At 49.0% G+C, this 15,288-nt stretch overlaps 1 protein-coding gene across 5 annotated transcripts in view; it reads right to left on the bottom strand.

Annotated features, from left to right (window-relative positions):
* ABCA7 (ATP binding cassette subfamily A member 7) overlaps positions 1–15,288 on the bottom strand; it is a 101,056-nt gene that overhangs the window by 34,262 nt on the left and 51,506 nt on the right. For 3 of the 5 annotated variants that reach the window (XM_077332067.1, XM_077332070.1, XM_077332071.1), the window contains 10 exons: positions 14,545–14,747; positions 12,538–12,580; positions 11,537–11,638; positions 6,400–6,417; positions 4,443–4,597; positions 4,231–4,355; positions 3,054–3,152; positions 1,900–2,104; positions 1,191–1,285; positions 262–294 (listed from right to left, as the gene is read on the bottom strand). In XM_077332067.1, the coding sequence (XP_077188182.1) occupies positions 262–294; positions 1,191–1,285; positions 1,900–2,104; positions 3,054–3,152; positions 4,231–4,355; positions 4,443–4,597; positions 6,400–6,417; positions 11,537–11,638; positions 12,538–12,580; positions 14,545–14,747 (1,078 nt within the window). The remainder of the gene's footprint in view (positions 1–261; positions 295–1,190; positions 1,286–1,899; positions 2,105–3,053; positions 3,153–4,230; positions 4,356–4,442; positions 4,598–6,399; positions 6,418–11,536; positions 11,639–12,537; positions 12,581–14,544; positions 14,748–15,288) is intronic. The other 2 variants (XM_077332068.1, XM_077332069.1) reach the window with 2 other exon arrangements.

Genomic DNA, 15,288 nt, shown 5'->3' with positions numbered 1-15,288 from the left:
GGCCAGTTCTGGCAAGATATTGTTCTGGTTTACTTACTTATTAAACTTGATTTTTTGAACCGTCAAAGATTCATGAAATGGGCCACCCACAGAAACCTCACAATATCCCTCAAAAAGAAAGCCAAGAGTTATACCTCCTAAGATTCTTGCAGAAGAACCAAAGCAGTTGCTAATGAGAGCTGAACCACTAACACGCAAAACATGCCAGATCACCCGTCGAGAAAAACATTCATTTTAGGAACAAACTAAAAGATATCTTACCGCTGTTCATTTACCCATTTCTTGGTTTTTAACCTAAAAGAGTTTTTTAAAGAGAGAGAAATGAAGACAAGAGGATGTCAAAATGAAGTCTGCACAATGAGACAAATGGTCATGCAGGAATGCATGCAAGGTCATGTCAGGCCCAAACAGAGAGATTATCAAGCAGCAGGGCCATCCGCCAGGTTGCCAGCTGATTCATGAAACCCTAGCCCATTATCCATGGAAACTTTGGTCTACTAATTCAGTTGCCAGAATTTATTTTGTTCCTAATTTTGGAAGACACGAAGCACACTCTTTTGTTTCTACAGGATGCCCAAAGGGAGATTCACCCTCTTGAGCAAGAGAAGGAGGAATGTCTCTTCAAAAGCCCCATAAAATGGAACTGAGGGGTAACCAGGGTCCATTCCGCACACGTTGGATAATGCACTTTCAATGCACTGTAGAAGTAGATTATCATGTTCTGCACTGGAAAATCCAGCTGCAAAAGCACATTGAAAGTGCATTATCCAACGTGTGTGGAATGGGCCCTGGTTTCTGGACTGTACCAGTTACAAGTAAAGCACAAACATTGTCTTTGTGTGTGTGTGTGTGTGTGGGGGGGGGGGTTCTCAAAATATACTGGTCTTCCATAATCCTAAATCTGTTGAAGAGAACATTTGTCTAGAACCCCTTTTCTCTTGCCAAGACATTTTGTTTCCTAAAGTGGTCCAATCCCAAAACAGGATTACCACCTGGTCTACAAGAGGCATTGCTACCATGTTTCTCACACAGGAAAGAATCTCTCTCCTCAGGGGGCATCTACCACCAAGGGTGTTTTGTTTTAAAACTCCCACTTCCTTATTACTGGGGTGAAAAGATGCTTTTGTTTGCAAACAGTTGTGATCCTAACTGTGGCCTGCCCACCATGAAGGGCCAGGGGGTATGCTCACCCTTTGCGAATCATTCTGCTGTATGTCTTCACCAGGAAATCTGAAATGTTCCTTCCAGTGAGGTTCTGCAGGATGTTACCGGTATCCGTCTGCATCTGGAACACGGAGGCACCATGGGGTCACCAAAGGCAGACGAGACAACCTCCACAATGGTGCTACATGACTTGAGACTGGGGCATCTGAAGGGTCTTCTTCTCTCATCTGTTCCTGCCCAGAAACTAAGATCTCTTGGAGAGGTCCGCTTGGCTGTTCCACTGACCAAAGATGCTCAACTAGTGACTAAACAAGAGATGGTCTTTTTGGTGGCAGTTCCACAGTGATGGAACAAACTTCTCAGGGAGCTGCGTCTGGCCCCCTCACTGCAGGAGGCAGCTGAAGACAGTTTTTAGATCTGCATTTTTATGTTTCTTCATCATAGTTGCTTAACTGTCATTGCTTTTACTATGTTTTTTATAGTTGTTCTTATGTTGTTCTTATGCTGTAAGCAGTCTTGAGTTCCACCAGGGAGGAAGGCAACTAATAAATAAATAAATGGCCATGGAAGGAAGGTCTGGATGGCACAGGTGCAGAATACCTTGGCTGGAGTGGTCCTGCCCTCCTTATCTCCACCAATGAAGATTTATAAAACACAGGGAAACGCAAGACTCCCAGAGCACCATTCGTGGCAGAAGTAAGAGGAGACTCACGAAGGCTCACGCTCATGGTTTACCTGAGGGGGTGGCAGCCCTCCGGCCGCAGCGGGGCAATCGGGTAGCATTTTCCGAGACACCTGGGAACTGCACTCGCATCCTGGAGAGGGGTCTTCCAGAGTCCAGTTGCCGTTCTCAAAAACGTCCACCAGAGACCGAGGGACTTGTGGGACCACAAAGTCCTGTGTGTGTGAGGCGGGCGGCGAGCAGGATGGCTTCCTGACACTCTCAAGGCAAGTGAGAGAGAAGGAAAACAAGGCCTTGGGTCAGGATTTGAGCGCGCCACCATAAACATAGCACAGAACAGCAGGGGCAGACATCATGAGGCATCGAATCATAGAGTTAGAAGGGGACACAGAGGCCCTCTTGTCCAGGATCAGTCTCAAGCATCCAGGATAAGGATCTGTCCAGCTGCTGCTTAAAGACCGCCAGTTAGAGGGAGATCACCACCTCCATAGGCAGCTCAGTCCTCTGCTGAACTACTCCAACTGTGTATTTTTCCCCCCAGTTATCTATCTGGTACGGTTCTCCACAGAGTTTAAACCCATTACTTCAGATTCTTGCCTCTGCTGCCAACGGGAATCTCTTCCTGACCTCCTCCAAGTGACAACCCTTCAATACTTCAAGAGAGCAAACATGTCCCCTCTCAACCTCCTCTTCTCCAGACTGCACATTCCAAAATGCCTCAGACTGCACCCTCTCCATTTTGCCCATGTCCTTTTTGAAGTGAGGCCTCCAGAACTGCATGCAGGAATCAGGTGGGGTCTGATCCATGTGGAAAGCAGCGGGACTATGACATCTTGTGATTATATTTTGATGGGAGGCTTCCATTGATACAGCCCAAGTCTGCATGAAAGGCTACCTTGGAAGCCCTATCTCTATCTCTGCAGGACTTACTGTTCTGACCGCTCAATGAGTCGCCTTCACGGAACAGACTATTTACCTGCACCAGATTACCAAGGAAACCTAGATCTTTCAATCAACTTCAGAATGCAGAGATGTATGAAATGACCCACCCTCTGAGCTGACCTCTGCCTGTTTGCATGAGGCACTGCTCTGAGCTTGCCTTCTCCCAGATCATGGATTGCGCCTACCTCAGTGAGCGAGGCAGGGCTCCAACACAAATCCCAAAACTATGTGCCTTAGCTGTTCAGGAAACCTCTGTGGTACTCACAGTTCTGAGGAATCTCTCTTGCACTTCATGCCAAAGCCCATTTCTCCCAGCAGAGCTTCCAGGAGTCGAGCAGAGTCGGCGTTGCCTGGGGAGTCTTCGCTGGGTGGGCAGCAGAGAAAACAATCAGAATTACAGTGGACAGAGCAGAGCTCCTTAATGTGGGACTCCAAGTATTTTCAGAATGTGGGCTGGGCTAGATTGGACTTTTCTTCCTCAAGGCTTCTGAATGGCTGCACAGATTTTTTAAAAAGTGGCTTGCACAGCAGAAGGATCCTTCCCTGGGTGGCTGAAGGTCACCTTGGGCAGCCAGTTTATGGCCTCTTGCAGCAACCATTTTGCAGCTGCTCCTCTGTCAAGGGGCTTACCACACTGTGGTAGAATCCCAAAAGGGCCTACAGGCTCAAAAATGTTGGAGATCTTTGAGTTGGAGTGTTGGATTAGAATTGGGGAGACCCAGGTTCATAAAAAGAAAACCCAGAGCCATGAACTCCCTCAGGGACCTTAGACCAGACTCTCTCCCTCTCCCTCTCCCTCTCCCTCTCCCTCTCCCTCTCCCTCTCCCTCTCCCTCTCCCTCTCCCTCTCCCTCTCCCCCCCCTCACCCTCTCCCTCACCCTCTCCCTCTCCCTCTCCCTCTCCCTCTCCTCTCCCTCTCCCTCTCCCTCTCCCTCTCCCTCTCCCTCTCCCTCTCCCTCTCCCTCTCCCTCTCCCTCTCCCTCTCCCTCTCCCCTGTCCCTCTCCCCTCTCCCCTCTCCCTGTCCCTCTCCCCTCTCCCCTCTCCCCTCTCCCCTGTCCCTCTCCCCTGTCCCTCTCCCCTGTCCCTGTCCCTGTCCCTGTCCCTGTCCCTGTCCCTGTCCCTGTCCCTGTCCCTGTCCCTGTCCCTGTCCCTGTCCCTGTCCCTGTCCCTCTCCCTCAGAGTTGTGAAGAGGCTAAATCAGAGGAGGGCCTAATCGTGTGCACCACAGGCGGGATACAAATGAGAGAGACAGAGGAAGGATGCAGACGTATTTGACAGGATAAAAAGGAGACCGTGAGGGAGATGGAGGTACTCTGCCCAACACAGATATCTTCCTGGCGCTCCCAAGTATTCTGTGAGGCTCTAAACTTCCAGCCAGGCTGTCTCACCTTTCCAGCCAGTCTGCTGCCCACCCAAGTGCAGGAGAAGAGCAAAGGCCTACCTGAAAAAGGTTGTTTGGGGTCCATACATCCAGGGCGTGAGAGTCAACGGTGGGTATTTGCCAAAGGGCGGGATGATGAGGCTGAAAAGCAGGGCGATGCAGACGAAGAGGGCAGGAAGCACTATCTGGAAAGAGTAGGCGGAAAGGGTCAGAGGCAGGAACTCTCCGAGCACCCCTCAAATTCTTCCAGCAGAAAAATAAAAGGGTGATACCTGTGCAAGGAACCCCCTGGTGCTGCGTCTGGCATACAGGCATCTCTTTGTGAAGAGGGCCCGCAGCTGCTGGTAGGTCAGTGCCCAGCCCGTCAGGCGGTGGGAACCCTCGGTACCCACGCCACGCAAGAGATCCATCTCCGTTGGTTCATTGTCTGGGGACAGAACAGACCGTGAAAGAACGGTCACACAACAGCTCAGCTGGCTCCTTCCGACTGGCAAAGAAGCACGTTGGTCCTCAACAAGGGCCAGAGCTTTTTCGGTCCTGGCCCCCACCTGGTGGAAAGAGCTCCCTGAGGAGATCAGAGCCCTGCCTGAACCCCCACAGTTCCCCCGCAGGGCCTGCAAGAGGGAGCTCTTCCACCAGGCATTCGCTTGAGGCCGACCGACCGACTGAGCACATCTGCTGGGGCCCCCCCTCAGACGCCCTTCCATGACTGAACAAATTTGATCTCCCCGGTGTTGTTGTGATTTATGTTGTGTTATAAATTGTTACTTGGTTGTTATGATGTTGTATTGAAACTGTATGTTATTGATTAAACGATTATAATGTTCCATGTAAAAAAAAAATCATAATGTTCCATGTAAACCGCCCAGAGCTGTAAAGAATGGGTGGTATAGAAATCCAAATAAATAAATAAATAAATAAATAAATAAATAAATAAATAAATAAATAAATAAATAAATAAATAAATAAATAAAGAAAGAAAGAAAGAAAGAAAGGAAGGAAGGAAGGAATGAATGAATGAATGAATGAATGAATGAATGAATGAATGAATGAATGAATGAATGAATAAATAAATAAAGGCGCCTGCCGCTCTTGTTTTGCTCTTGTGAAGTGCCCCTCAGTTCCTCCCAGAAGGCTTTGCAAATTTCAGAATGCACCCAGGGGCTGCTGCCTCCCCCCCCCCTCTATAATGCTGCGCAGGGGCTTTCAGGGCTTGCCATGGTGTCATAAGGACTAGGACCCCGTGCTGAAAATCAAAGGAGGAAAGCTGAGTTGATCCCCCTGATGCTGACACAGCCTCACTGGCCCAAACACAGCAAACAAAAATCAAGGGCCCTTGGAGGCCGCAGCCCAGGAAAGCGACTGTGTCACAAAGCATCCTGCCAACTGGAACACACTGCACCCTCCCCCTTCTCCGTGAACACACCCACAGCTGCCTGCTTCTGAAACAGACCCTTGGTCCATCGCAGCCAGGATAGTCTGCTCACACTGTCAGCTGCTCTCCAGGGTCTCAGGCCAAAGGCTTCCCCATCCCTTCTTGCCTTGTCCTCTCAACCGGAGATGCTGCCAGGGATTGAACCTGGGACCTTCTGCATGCCAAGCAGAGGCTCTTCCACTGAGTCACAGCCCCTCTCCAGGCTTGACAGGCTAGAGAATCAAAACTCCAGCATCCAGCCTTGCTCTGGTGCCTTCAAAAATCAGTGCCAGCAACAGAAACCAAAATGGTGGGCAAACTCTTGTGAGAGGAAGGAATGTTGTGAGACTCTGGGGAGACTGCAAAGCTTGCTTTGATGGCCTCTCTTTAAAAGTACACCCCCAAGGGACCTTTGACACTCCTTCTCATAGGAGTTTGGCCACTTCCTCCAGCCCCTCAAGTAGTAAAAGACCTTGAATGGTGGCTGGGTGGTAAGAGAGCGAGAAAAAGTCAGAAGATTTCTCCACCCTGTGGGTGGAACCTGGCCGCCCCCTGCATGGCTTTTCTAAATCCCTGACTGCAACCAGCAGCCCGTCACTGAAGGAAGAGACCCCAAGTCTGGGGCCAGGACTTCTGCACTGACTTGTCCCTCTGCATCTCTCAGCTATACTTCCTGGGACAAAGTGCAGGAGCATAAGGCAAGGAACTCTCTGACTCTTCCCAAGCTGGCTCCTAAGCTTTGAAAGCATTTCCGCATGGCTGCATGACAAGGACTCTAATTTCCTTTCCGGAACATCCCGTCCCGAACCATTTACCTTTCTTGCATCCTTTGACTTGGCAGAAAGGTGGAAGGAAGGAGAAAGCAAGAGAGAGAAAAGAGGTTAGTAAAGAAGTCCTTTCTTGCCTCCAGGGCTGCCCATGTGATCTTCCCCACTGGCCGAACCCACTGCAGACTTCCAAGCTGTTCACTCAGGACAAAGAGGGCCTGGTATTTTCAGGGGGCAGCCACGTTGGGTATTTCGAATCCAGGGGCACCTGAGAGGCCAGCAAGACTTTCCAGGCATGAACCTTTGAGAGCCAGAGCTCCCTTCATCAGATCCTGGCCGACAGGAGCTTTGAACTCTCGAAAAGGCATGTCCCAAATGTCTCATTGGTCTCTCTGGCTTCAGCCTAGGTGCTGATAAACAACACACAGGTCAGAGATCATGCAAAACCTGACACACAAGTCATTGGCAGGAAAAAGAGAAGTGGGTCTCCTCTAGCCATGTTGGGATCAAGGTACTTGCATAGGCAAAGACCACCTGGGGTGGGGGTCCAGTCTGCAGAGCGACCAAGTCTTTTTGGAATGTGGGCAGGGCCAGTTGAGGCTTCTGCCCAGCAAGGCTATTGATTGGCTGTGCAGATTAAAAGGCAAAATTAGTTTCCACCTGGAATGCTGGAGCTACAAGGACAGCTATGGATAATCTTGGTCCCTGACATTTTGTTGCTGGCTTCACCTCCTGTGTTGGCATATTTGTTGCTGTGACAATCGCCCTGTGTCAAGATTTGAGATCAAAACAATTGGGGACCCCCAACCTAAAAAGAGGTACTATGTCAACCATGGTTAGTTAGGGACCATCCCAAACTGGGGTTTGATGATGCTTTATTAACTATTGTGCGTCTGAACTATGGTTTCATACAGTCTGTGAATGGTGCCACGCTTGGCCTGGCTTCTTTACCATCACCAAACTCTCTGGCTACAGAGCCAAATGATGAGAAACCAGCATTTGTTGAGGTGAAGCCAGACGCGGAGTCTCCATCCAAAAGCTGAATCTTGTTTTCTTGATGCGGCCAAAAAGGAATTTAAAAAAAGGGCTGACGAAATGCCTCCTGGAGCCCCCGTGGGAGGTGGGGGACCAGGCTACTCTGTCCACCAAGCAACTAGGTTGCCAGCAGCCTGATTGAAAACTGGGTCCTTGGTTTGTGGGACCTTTCACTGTTTCTCGCTTCATTAATGAGGTGGCTGTGGAACTTTTTCTGCCTAAGACTTATACAAATGTGTTTCATTGTAATATATTCCGCTGTGCCCATGAACCGGACAAATGGCATTCTGGTCCTGACACCCCATTCCCAGTGTGCATGGACAAACACACCCACTCTGAAGACAAGCAGATCTTGGATTTCAGAGTAAGTAAAGGTATCCCCTGTGCAAGCAATGAGCCATGTCTGACCCTTGGGGTGACGCCCTCTAGCGTTTTCATGGCAGACTCAATACGGGGAGGTTTGCCAGTGCCTTCCCCAGTCCTTACCGTTTACCCCCCAGCAAGCTGGGTACTCATTTTACCGACCTTGGAAGGATGGAAGGCTGAGTCAACCTTGTCGGCTGCTGGGATTGAACTCCCAGCCTCATGGACAGAGCTTTCAGACTGCATGTCTGCTGCCTTACCACTCTGCGCCACAAGAGGCTCTTGGATTTCAGAGTACATCGAGGCAAACTCCAGTAACTTGTGGACTGGAAGGTGTTCCCCATGGAGGATCGGGAGTGGGTGGAAGCTGCCCACATCTGAGTGCCCACACTGGTCCAGGAATTCCACCTCAACCTACCACCTAACGCCTTCCCCAAAGTCCAGGCTAATTTTGGAGCAGTGGGATGTCAGAACCCTGGAGTTTCTTCCATGATTTTAGATGGTTTATTTACGTTGCAGCTACATAGGATTTGTAGTTGATCTGACCTGTTGGCCATGTTTTATTGCCCTGATGTTCATTTACTGCTCTGATGCTCCTTCCTGCATCCCTCCCCCCTCCTCCATGCATCTCTCACCTCTTCACCATCCATCTCTATTCCCCTCCAGAATGCAACCTTGGGATCTCTCTATCTGATTGTTGAGACTATTTGAAGTCTTCCCACTTTCCATGGGTTCCCATGGGTGTGTGTGTGTGTGTGATGTCTGGAGTTGCATCTCATGCTATTTGACTCGCTTTTGACAATGCCTTGCTGAGTGTGCTTTTCTGCACAACTGAAGATCCTCACACAGGCCACCTAACCAGGGTGAAAACGTGAGTGCTGCCCTCCTTAAGCAGCTTGATAGACTATCTGGGCAACAGGACCTTGCAATTATGGGTGTCTTCAATTTCCCTTATGTGTGCTGGGAAACAAACTCTGCTAAGCATCTAGAGTCATGCATAATTCTGACCTGCCTGGCTGACAATTTCATTTAACAAATGGTGGAAGAACCTTCAAGAGGCTCAGGCACACTCGACTTAATACTGAACAATACTGAGAGCTGATGGATGGGATGAGGGAGGCGGGGACTGGGGGGGGGGAGGTGACCATGCCCTCCTAGAGTCCCTTTTGAGATGGGAGCCAAGGAATTTTGTAGTCAGACATTTACGTTAGACTTTCACAGGGCAGACTTTAATAAACTCAGAAACATGATGAGAATCATTCCATGGACCAGAATGCCGGAAGAGAGAGCAGCAAGTGATGGATGGGATCTCTTTAAACAAGAGCTATTGTATTCTCAAGCCATGACTATTCCAGCAAGAAAGAACTATGGTAAGAGAGCCAAGAAAATTATTTGGATGAACAAAGAACTTCAGGAGGAGCGAAGGAAGAAAAAGGAAATGTTCAAGAAATGCAGGGAAGGACAGACCTCTAAAGAAGGGTATCTGCAGGTTACTAGGCACTGTAGGTCAGCCATCAGAGAGGCCGAAGCTGGGAGTGACCTGAGACTGGACAAGGGCAATCACTAGAACACGTAAAGCTTCAGATATGTGAGGAGCACACATAAAGTAAACAAGGCACAGGTGAGAGTTCTAAGTTCTGCTCCTAAGGTTACAAAGGGTACAAGGGTACAAAGAAACGGGTACTAGTAATTGGGGATTCCCTGCTGGCTACGCCACTGGTGTCGTCAGGAAAGGTTTGGATTTCTGGATCATGGTCTATGCTTTGGGCTGATCCTGCGTTGAGAAGGGGGATGGACTAGATGGCCTGTATGGCCCCTTCCAATTCTAGGAGTCTAGGATTCTATGATTCTACATCGATATGAGGGGCTACTATCAGAAGATGATTGGTACCTCACAAGGGAAGGAAATAATATTTTGGGGAGAAGCCTTGCACACCTCGTGAAGAGGGCTTTAAATGAAATCCAGGGCCATTCCGCACTCGTTCAAAATTGCACAATGGTTGCAAATTGAAATTGCTACTGATTTGCTGTTATGCACAACGTCGTTGGCAATCTGCAACACCCCTAAAACCGATCTGCAAAAAGCACTTTGTTGTAGCGCTTTCAGGGAAATCCCAAAAAATGGATTTACCCTCCGGAAAGCGCTACACTCTTGCAACCAATCTGCAAAACTAGTGGGAAAGTTCTGTGCGTTACCATTGTTGCGGTTTCTGCAAAGTCCCTCCCCCTGGCTCTCTCCTCTGATCTTCCAGCGAAGCGATCGCCATTTTTTTTCTCGGAGCGAGCGGAGATCAACACACCAGCGAGCCTTCGTTTACCCAGCAAGGCTTCCCCGGCTGCAGTCCCTCCCCAGAGCTGTTTAAAGTCACCAAGCACCAAGCACCACACAGCCCCGTTTGCTGGTTTATTTTCCCTTTATTTTTCACTCTATTTTCGGACGAAAATCGTGCCTGTGCAGAGGGGGGGTATTTTTTTTCACTCGGGGGGAGCGTGGCAACGATGAAACGGCAGCTCAAACACCACCTGCTAGCTAGATGGGTCTCTCCGTTGCAATGAATCAACGCAGATTCGTTGCAACGTGTGTGTGTTTTTGTTAAACCTTCCTTACAGGGAAAGGGGCTTTTGGGGAGCATGATAACAGGCGCCCATTGGCTGCTCGTTTGATTGACGGCCAGGGATGGGACAAAGCTCGGCAATTTCGCTTCCTGGCTAGCGATTTTTGCCGAGACCGGAAACCTGTGGGAAACGATAGAAATGCAACTGGATTCCACTACAAAGCCAGGTATGCATAATGACGAATTCCACTATTTAAAATGGTGTTTTTTCGTTCCACAACCAATTTGCTACATAGATCCTGGTGCGGAATGGCCCCCAAAATCCAAAGGGGGAGCAATATGTAAATTGTATAAAAACTAATAAAAGCTGGAAATATCCAGCATTTAAAAAAAAAAAAAAACAGTAGTCCCTGACTCCAGGGCATACACACATACTAGTTTTCATAGGACTTCAGAATTTTCCCTATGATCTTAAGGACTAGTCACATGCTACACCAGAGACCTCCAACGAGGTGCCCATGGGCACCACACAGCCTGTCAACACTTTTCAAGGCACCTGACAAGAAGAAATGGACTGGGCTGCTGGTCATTGGAGATTTGATTGGTGCAGACTTTTAAAAGCATTGTTTTTGCAGCTGCTGCCATTACAAAACAAGGATCTTAACGGCATGACTTTAGGCTAGTAGTGGCAGCCATTTTGCGCCTGGCTCTGCTTCTTGCACTGGCAATTTGGAGCTGAGCCCAATATGCTGTGTCAGAATGCCCAAGGTACCCAAAAGCTTAAACAGCATGGGGAACCCAGTGTGGGGAACCCAGCGGGAGGGGGAGGGAGACCCAGCACTTGAAGGAGACAAACTCTGGTGGTATGTTTGGTAACTTTGGTATGTCTCAATGCAAAGAATTTTATTGCAATACTGTTACTTTGGGGATTGTGATCAAAAATCACATTGACTTTGATGAGAAAATCCATTAACAGACCAAGCTCCAAAGCAAGTGTTCTGCCTGAGAAGCTCACAGCCTCTCCTGTGCCTTATGATGCCAGGTCTGCCCAGGCCATGGGGCAGAGAACAGGACAGAGTCCCCAGGAACACCAGCGGAAGCTAGCTCCATGTTCCTGAAGGGGACCAGACAGAGATGCCACAGCTGTACTCTCTTCTTTGACACTGGAGCCCCCGGACATGCCAGATCCAAAAATCATGCCAACCCAAGCACCCCAACCCAACCTGGCTTACCTGGTTCGGCATCAGCCATCTCGGCGTCCCCACTGAGGTTCCGGAGGGTATAAGCAGAAGCCGATGTAGATGTGTGGAGATTCTGAGGGGTCTCTGGAGCACCTGCATGGAGGATTTGGCAGAAGACGTGTGGGCAATTTTGACAGAAGAACTGGGAGCACAGAGTAGAGTGCCAGCAAGGTGAACAGAGGATGGTCCATAGGAATGGGTTGGTCAACACCTGGAAGCCAAAGGGAGCCCTCCCCCATTATGAACCCAGCCCACCCCATCCCATGTCCAATAAGGGGGCTGGCTTCCTTTGCTACAACAGCTCCCCTCTAATCCAGTTGGAAAAAGCAAAAGTGACAAGGACGCCAGCCCAACACTCGCATCTTCCATGTTCTTGGGCTTGTTCTTGTTGGAATTCTTGGCTTCTAATTTGTATTCCAACCATCAGAGATACCCCCGGGGTATGCATAAAGTCATACAACAGGCAAACCTGACTGCCCTTCAGAGGGGGGAAAAGCCAGCTTGGAGGTGTCTTCAGTTGGTGGGCCTCAGGCCTCTGGCCAAAAAGAGAACTTTTAAAGTCTGCCCATTCCTGGTATAGAGTGTCAGGTTTGGGTTCAACTTTCCACTCTGTTTACTGGGTGACTGAATCTCTCTCTCTCTCTCTCTCTCTCTCTCTCTCTCTGTTTTTTTCTTGTTATTATGTGATTTGAAGGAGAAAAATCTGAGAAAGAAGATAGGTGCAGAGTGAAGGCCCAGGATGCAAACAGGATGTGGATTAAAGGGATACCAAGTTTAATTCAGTAAGAATTGAAATTAAGCTGTGAATGCAGAAGGCACCCAAGTCTCCCCAGTTAAAAATCAAAGCTTACTAAGTTCTCAGCAGAGCTCCCAGGGCCCCCAAGAGGCAGGTGGGCTTGATGGGAGGTTTGAAAGAGGTGGACAGGACAGCATGTGAGTCCCCATCTAAAATTCGAACTCTGAGCCTCGCTGATAGTCAAGCTGGGAGTTACCTTCTGCATCCACACCAGTGTCCTCAGCCACCTTCAAGAAGATCTGGGAGGAGAAAAGAAGAGAAAACAAAGTTTCTGAGCTGTGGATTCAGCTTCCTCTGCAACTACCTCGATTATTCTCTAGACTGAAGATTCTTGAAAGGTCCCTCCAGCCCAAGGGGACACAACTTCAGCCATGAACCGCCTTTGCAAGCCTTTGCTGGGTTGTAAAAAATCCAGCCATTGATGCTTTTGTACCAGCCAGGGACAGATACTAAGAACTTCAGAAGAGCCCTGATGGATCAGACCTCAGGGGTAGTCAAAACTGCGGCCCTCCAGATGTCCATGGACTACAATCCCCATGAGTCCCTGCCAGCGTTCTGGCAGCATTCTGGCAGGGACTCATGGGTATTGTTGTCCATGGACATCTGGAGGGCCACAGTTTGACTACCCCTGGTCTACTTAGTCCGGTATTCTGTCGCAGAGACCAACCAGTTCCTTTAGAGGTCCAACAACAGGGCAGAGAGGCCAAGGCCTTCCTAAGGACCTCAGAAGAGCCCCAATGGATCAGACTGGTGAGCGTTCACCAAATCCACTATCCTATCTCCCGCAGAGGGCCAACAGGGCACAGAGGCTTAGGCCTTTCTAAGAATCTCAGAAGAGCCATGCTGGATCAGGCCAATGAGAGTCCACCTAGTCCAGCATCCTGACTTACAAAGGGGCCAGCCAGTTCCCGTGGAGGGCCAACGACAGGGCAGAGAGGCCGAGGTCTTCGTAAGAACATCAGAAGAGCCCTGCTGGCTCAGACCAGGGATCCATCCAGTTATGCATCCTGTCCCACACAGTGGCCAACTAATTTCTCTGGAGGGCCAACAACAGGGCATAGAGGCCGAGGCCTTCCTAAGAGCCCTGCTGGGTCAGACCAAGGAGGGTCCACCCAGTCCAACTTCCTATCTCACACAGTGGCCAGGCTAGATTACCTGTACAGTCCCCCTTTATAGCCTTGACAACCACCTTTCTTTCTTACTTATGTAAAACAGTTCCCTGCCACGTTTCCATCCAAACACGGTTTCCCAAGGCTACAAATATTAACATTTTAACGTTTTAACGTTTTTTTAACGTTTTAACATTTTAACGTTTTAACATTAAAAAAGAAATCAAGCAGTGGCAATGGGAGAGCCTTCTGTGTTGTTTTAATGGAATGATGTTACGATTTTTTAAAATGTATTTTTAACTGCTTAGATGTAATTTAAAAAAAAATGTTTGCCACCTTGTGGACGCTAGATAGAAAGGTGATATAAAAAGTTTTAATCATAACAAAACAACAATAATAACACATACACACTAATTAAATAAAATAATAAAGGTAAAGGTAAAGGTATCCCCTGTGCATGTCTGACCCTTGGGGGTGACGCCCTCTAGCGTTTTCATGGCAGACTCAATACAGGGTGGTTTGCCAGTGCCTTCCAGTTTGGTGTCATGGTTAGGAGTGTGGATTTCTAATCTGGCATGCTGGGTTCGATTTTGCGCTCCCCCACATGCAACCAGCTGGGTGACCTTGGGCTCGCCACAGCACTGATGAAACTGTTCTGACCGAGCAGTGATATCAGGGCTCTCTCAGCCTCACCCACCCCACAGGGTGTCTGTTGTAGGGAGAGGAATGGGAAGGCGGCTGTAAGCCGCTTTGAGCCTCCTTCGGGTAGGGAAAAGCGGCATATAAGAACCAACTCTTCTTCTTCTCTTCTTCCCCAGTCGTTACCGTTTACCCCCCAGCAAGCTGGGTACTCATTTTACTCATTTTGCTGCCTTACCACTCTGCGCCACAAGAGGCTCTTAATAAAATAATAGAATTGACTAAAACAATATATTTTTTTAAAATTCTGTAAAAACATACAAGCACGCATAATCTTAAAATTCAGGAAGGAGGCGAGTAAAAGTTACTGGAAGTACATGAAACAGAGCAAAACGTCTTCCCTATCTGGCAGAAGGCTCTGGCAGAGGGAGAGAGACCAAACTTTTGCAGGGTACCTCTTCCAGGGTGGTGTCAGAGATGCCATAGCTGGAGATGCCAAGTTCACCCAGGCAGCTGTCCAGTTCCTGAAACAAGTTCTCAAAGGTGCCCTCTTTTGCACCACGGTACGGCAGGATGTAGAGGACCTCCTGGCCAATGTCCTCCACCAAACTTGAGCCCGGGACCAGTTTCTGGATTAGACTTGTGAGCTGCGACACATCTGCATACAAGGCACAACAGAGAGCAGAGGTCATATGCAAAGAACAGGACAGAGGGCCGTCACACTCTCTGGGCAGCTCGGAATGAGCATCCTCAGCGTTTGCTGGCAGGGGCTCGTGGGAGTTGCAGTCCATGGACATCTGGAGGGCTGCAGTTTGACTACCCCTGCTCTAGACTAATGCAACATCCCATTTCCCTAAGCAGCCAGCCAAACTGCTCTGGGCAGCTCACAAACCTGCTCCCCATCTGTCTCCAGCATTTGAGACCCAAAGGTAGGCTGCCTCTGGACAGGTTGGCACGTTCCGTGAGTCCACGTCCCCATAAGCCACCCACTGTGGCTAATTGTCAATAAAACAGCTAGGTGTACATGGCATTGAAATAGTGTCAGAGGGCAGCTGGGTTGGTCAGCAACAACACAGCTGGATTTTAGATCAGTGGCAGAAACCAACAAGAATTTTTTTTTGGGGGGGGGGATGCACTTTCACGAGTCAGATTTCCCCTTGTCAGATCTGCACAGGAAGGTTTGACGCTTGAACGCTTCT

Source organism: Paroedura picta, chromosome 4 (genome assembly GCF_049243985.1).
Source record: "Paroedura picta isolate Pp20150507F chromosome 4, Ppicta_v3.0, whole genome shotgun sequence".
Taxonomy (NCBI): domain Eukaryota; kingdom Metazoa; phylum Chordata; class Lepidosauria; order Squamata; family Gekkonidae; genus Paroedura; species Paroedura picta.
The sequence above is the reverse complement of the archived record's forward strand: the minus strand, read 5'-3'. Positions and strand labels throughout refer to the sequence as shown.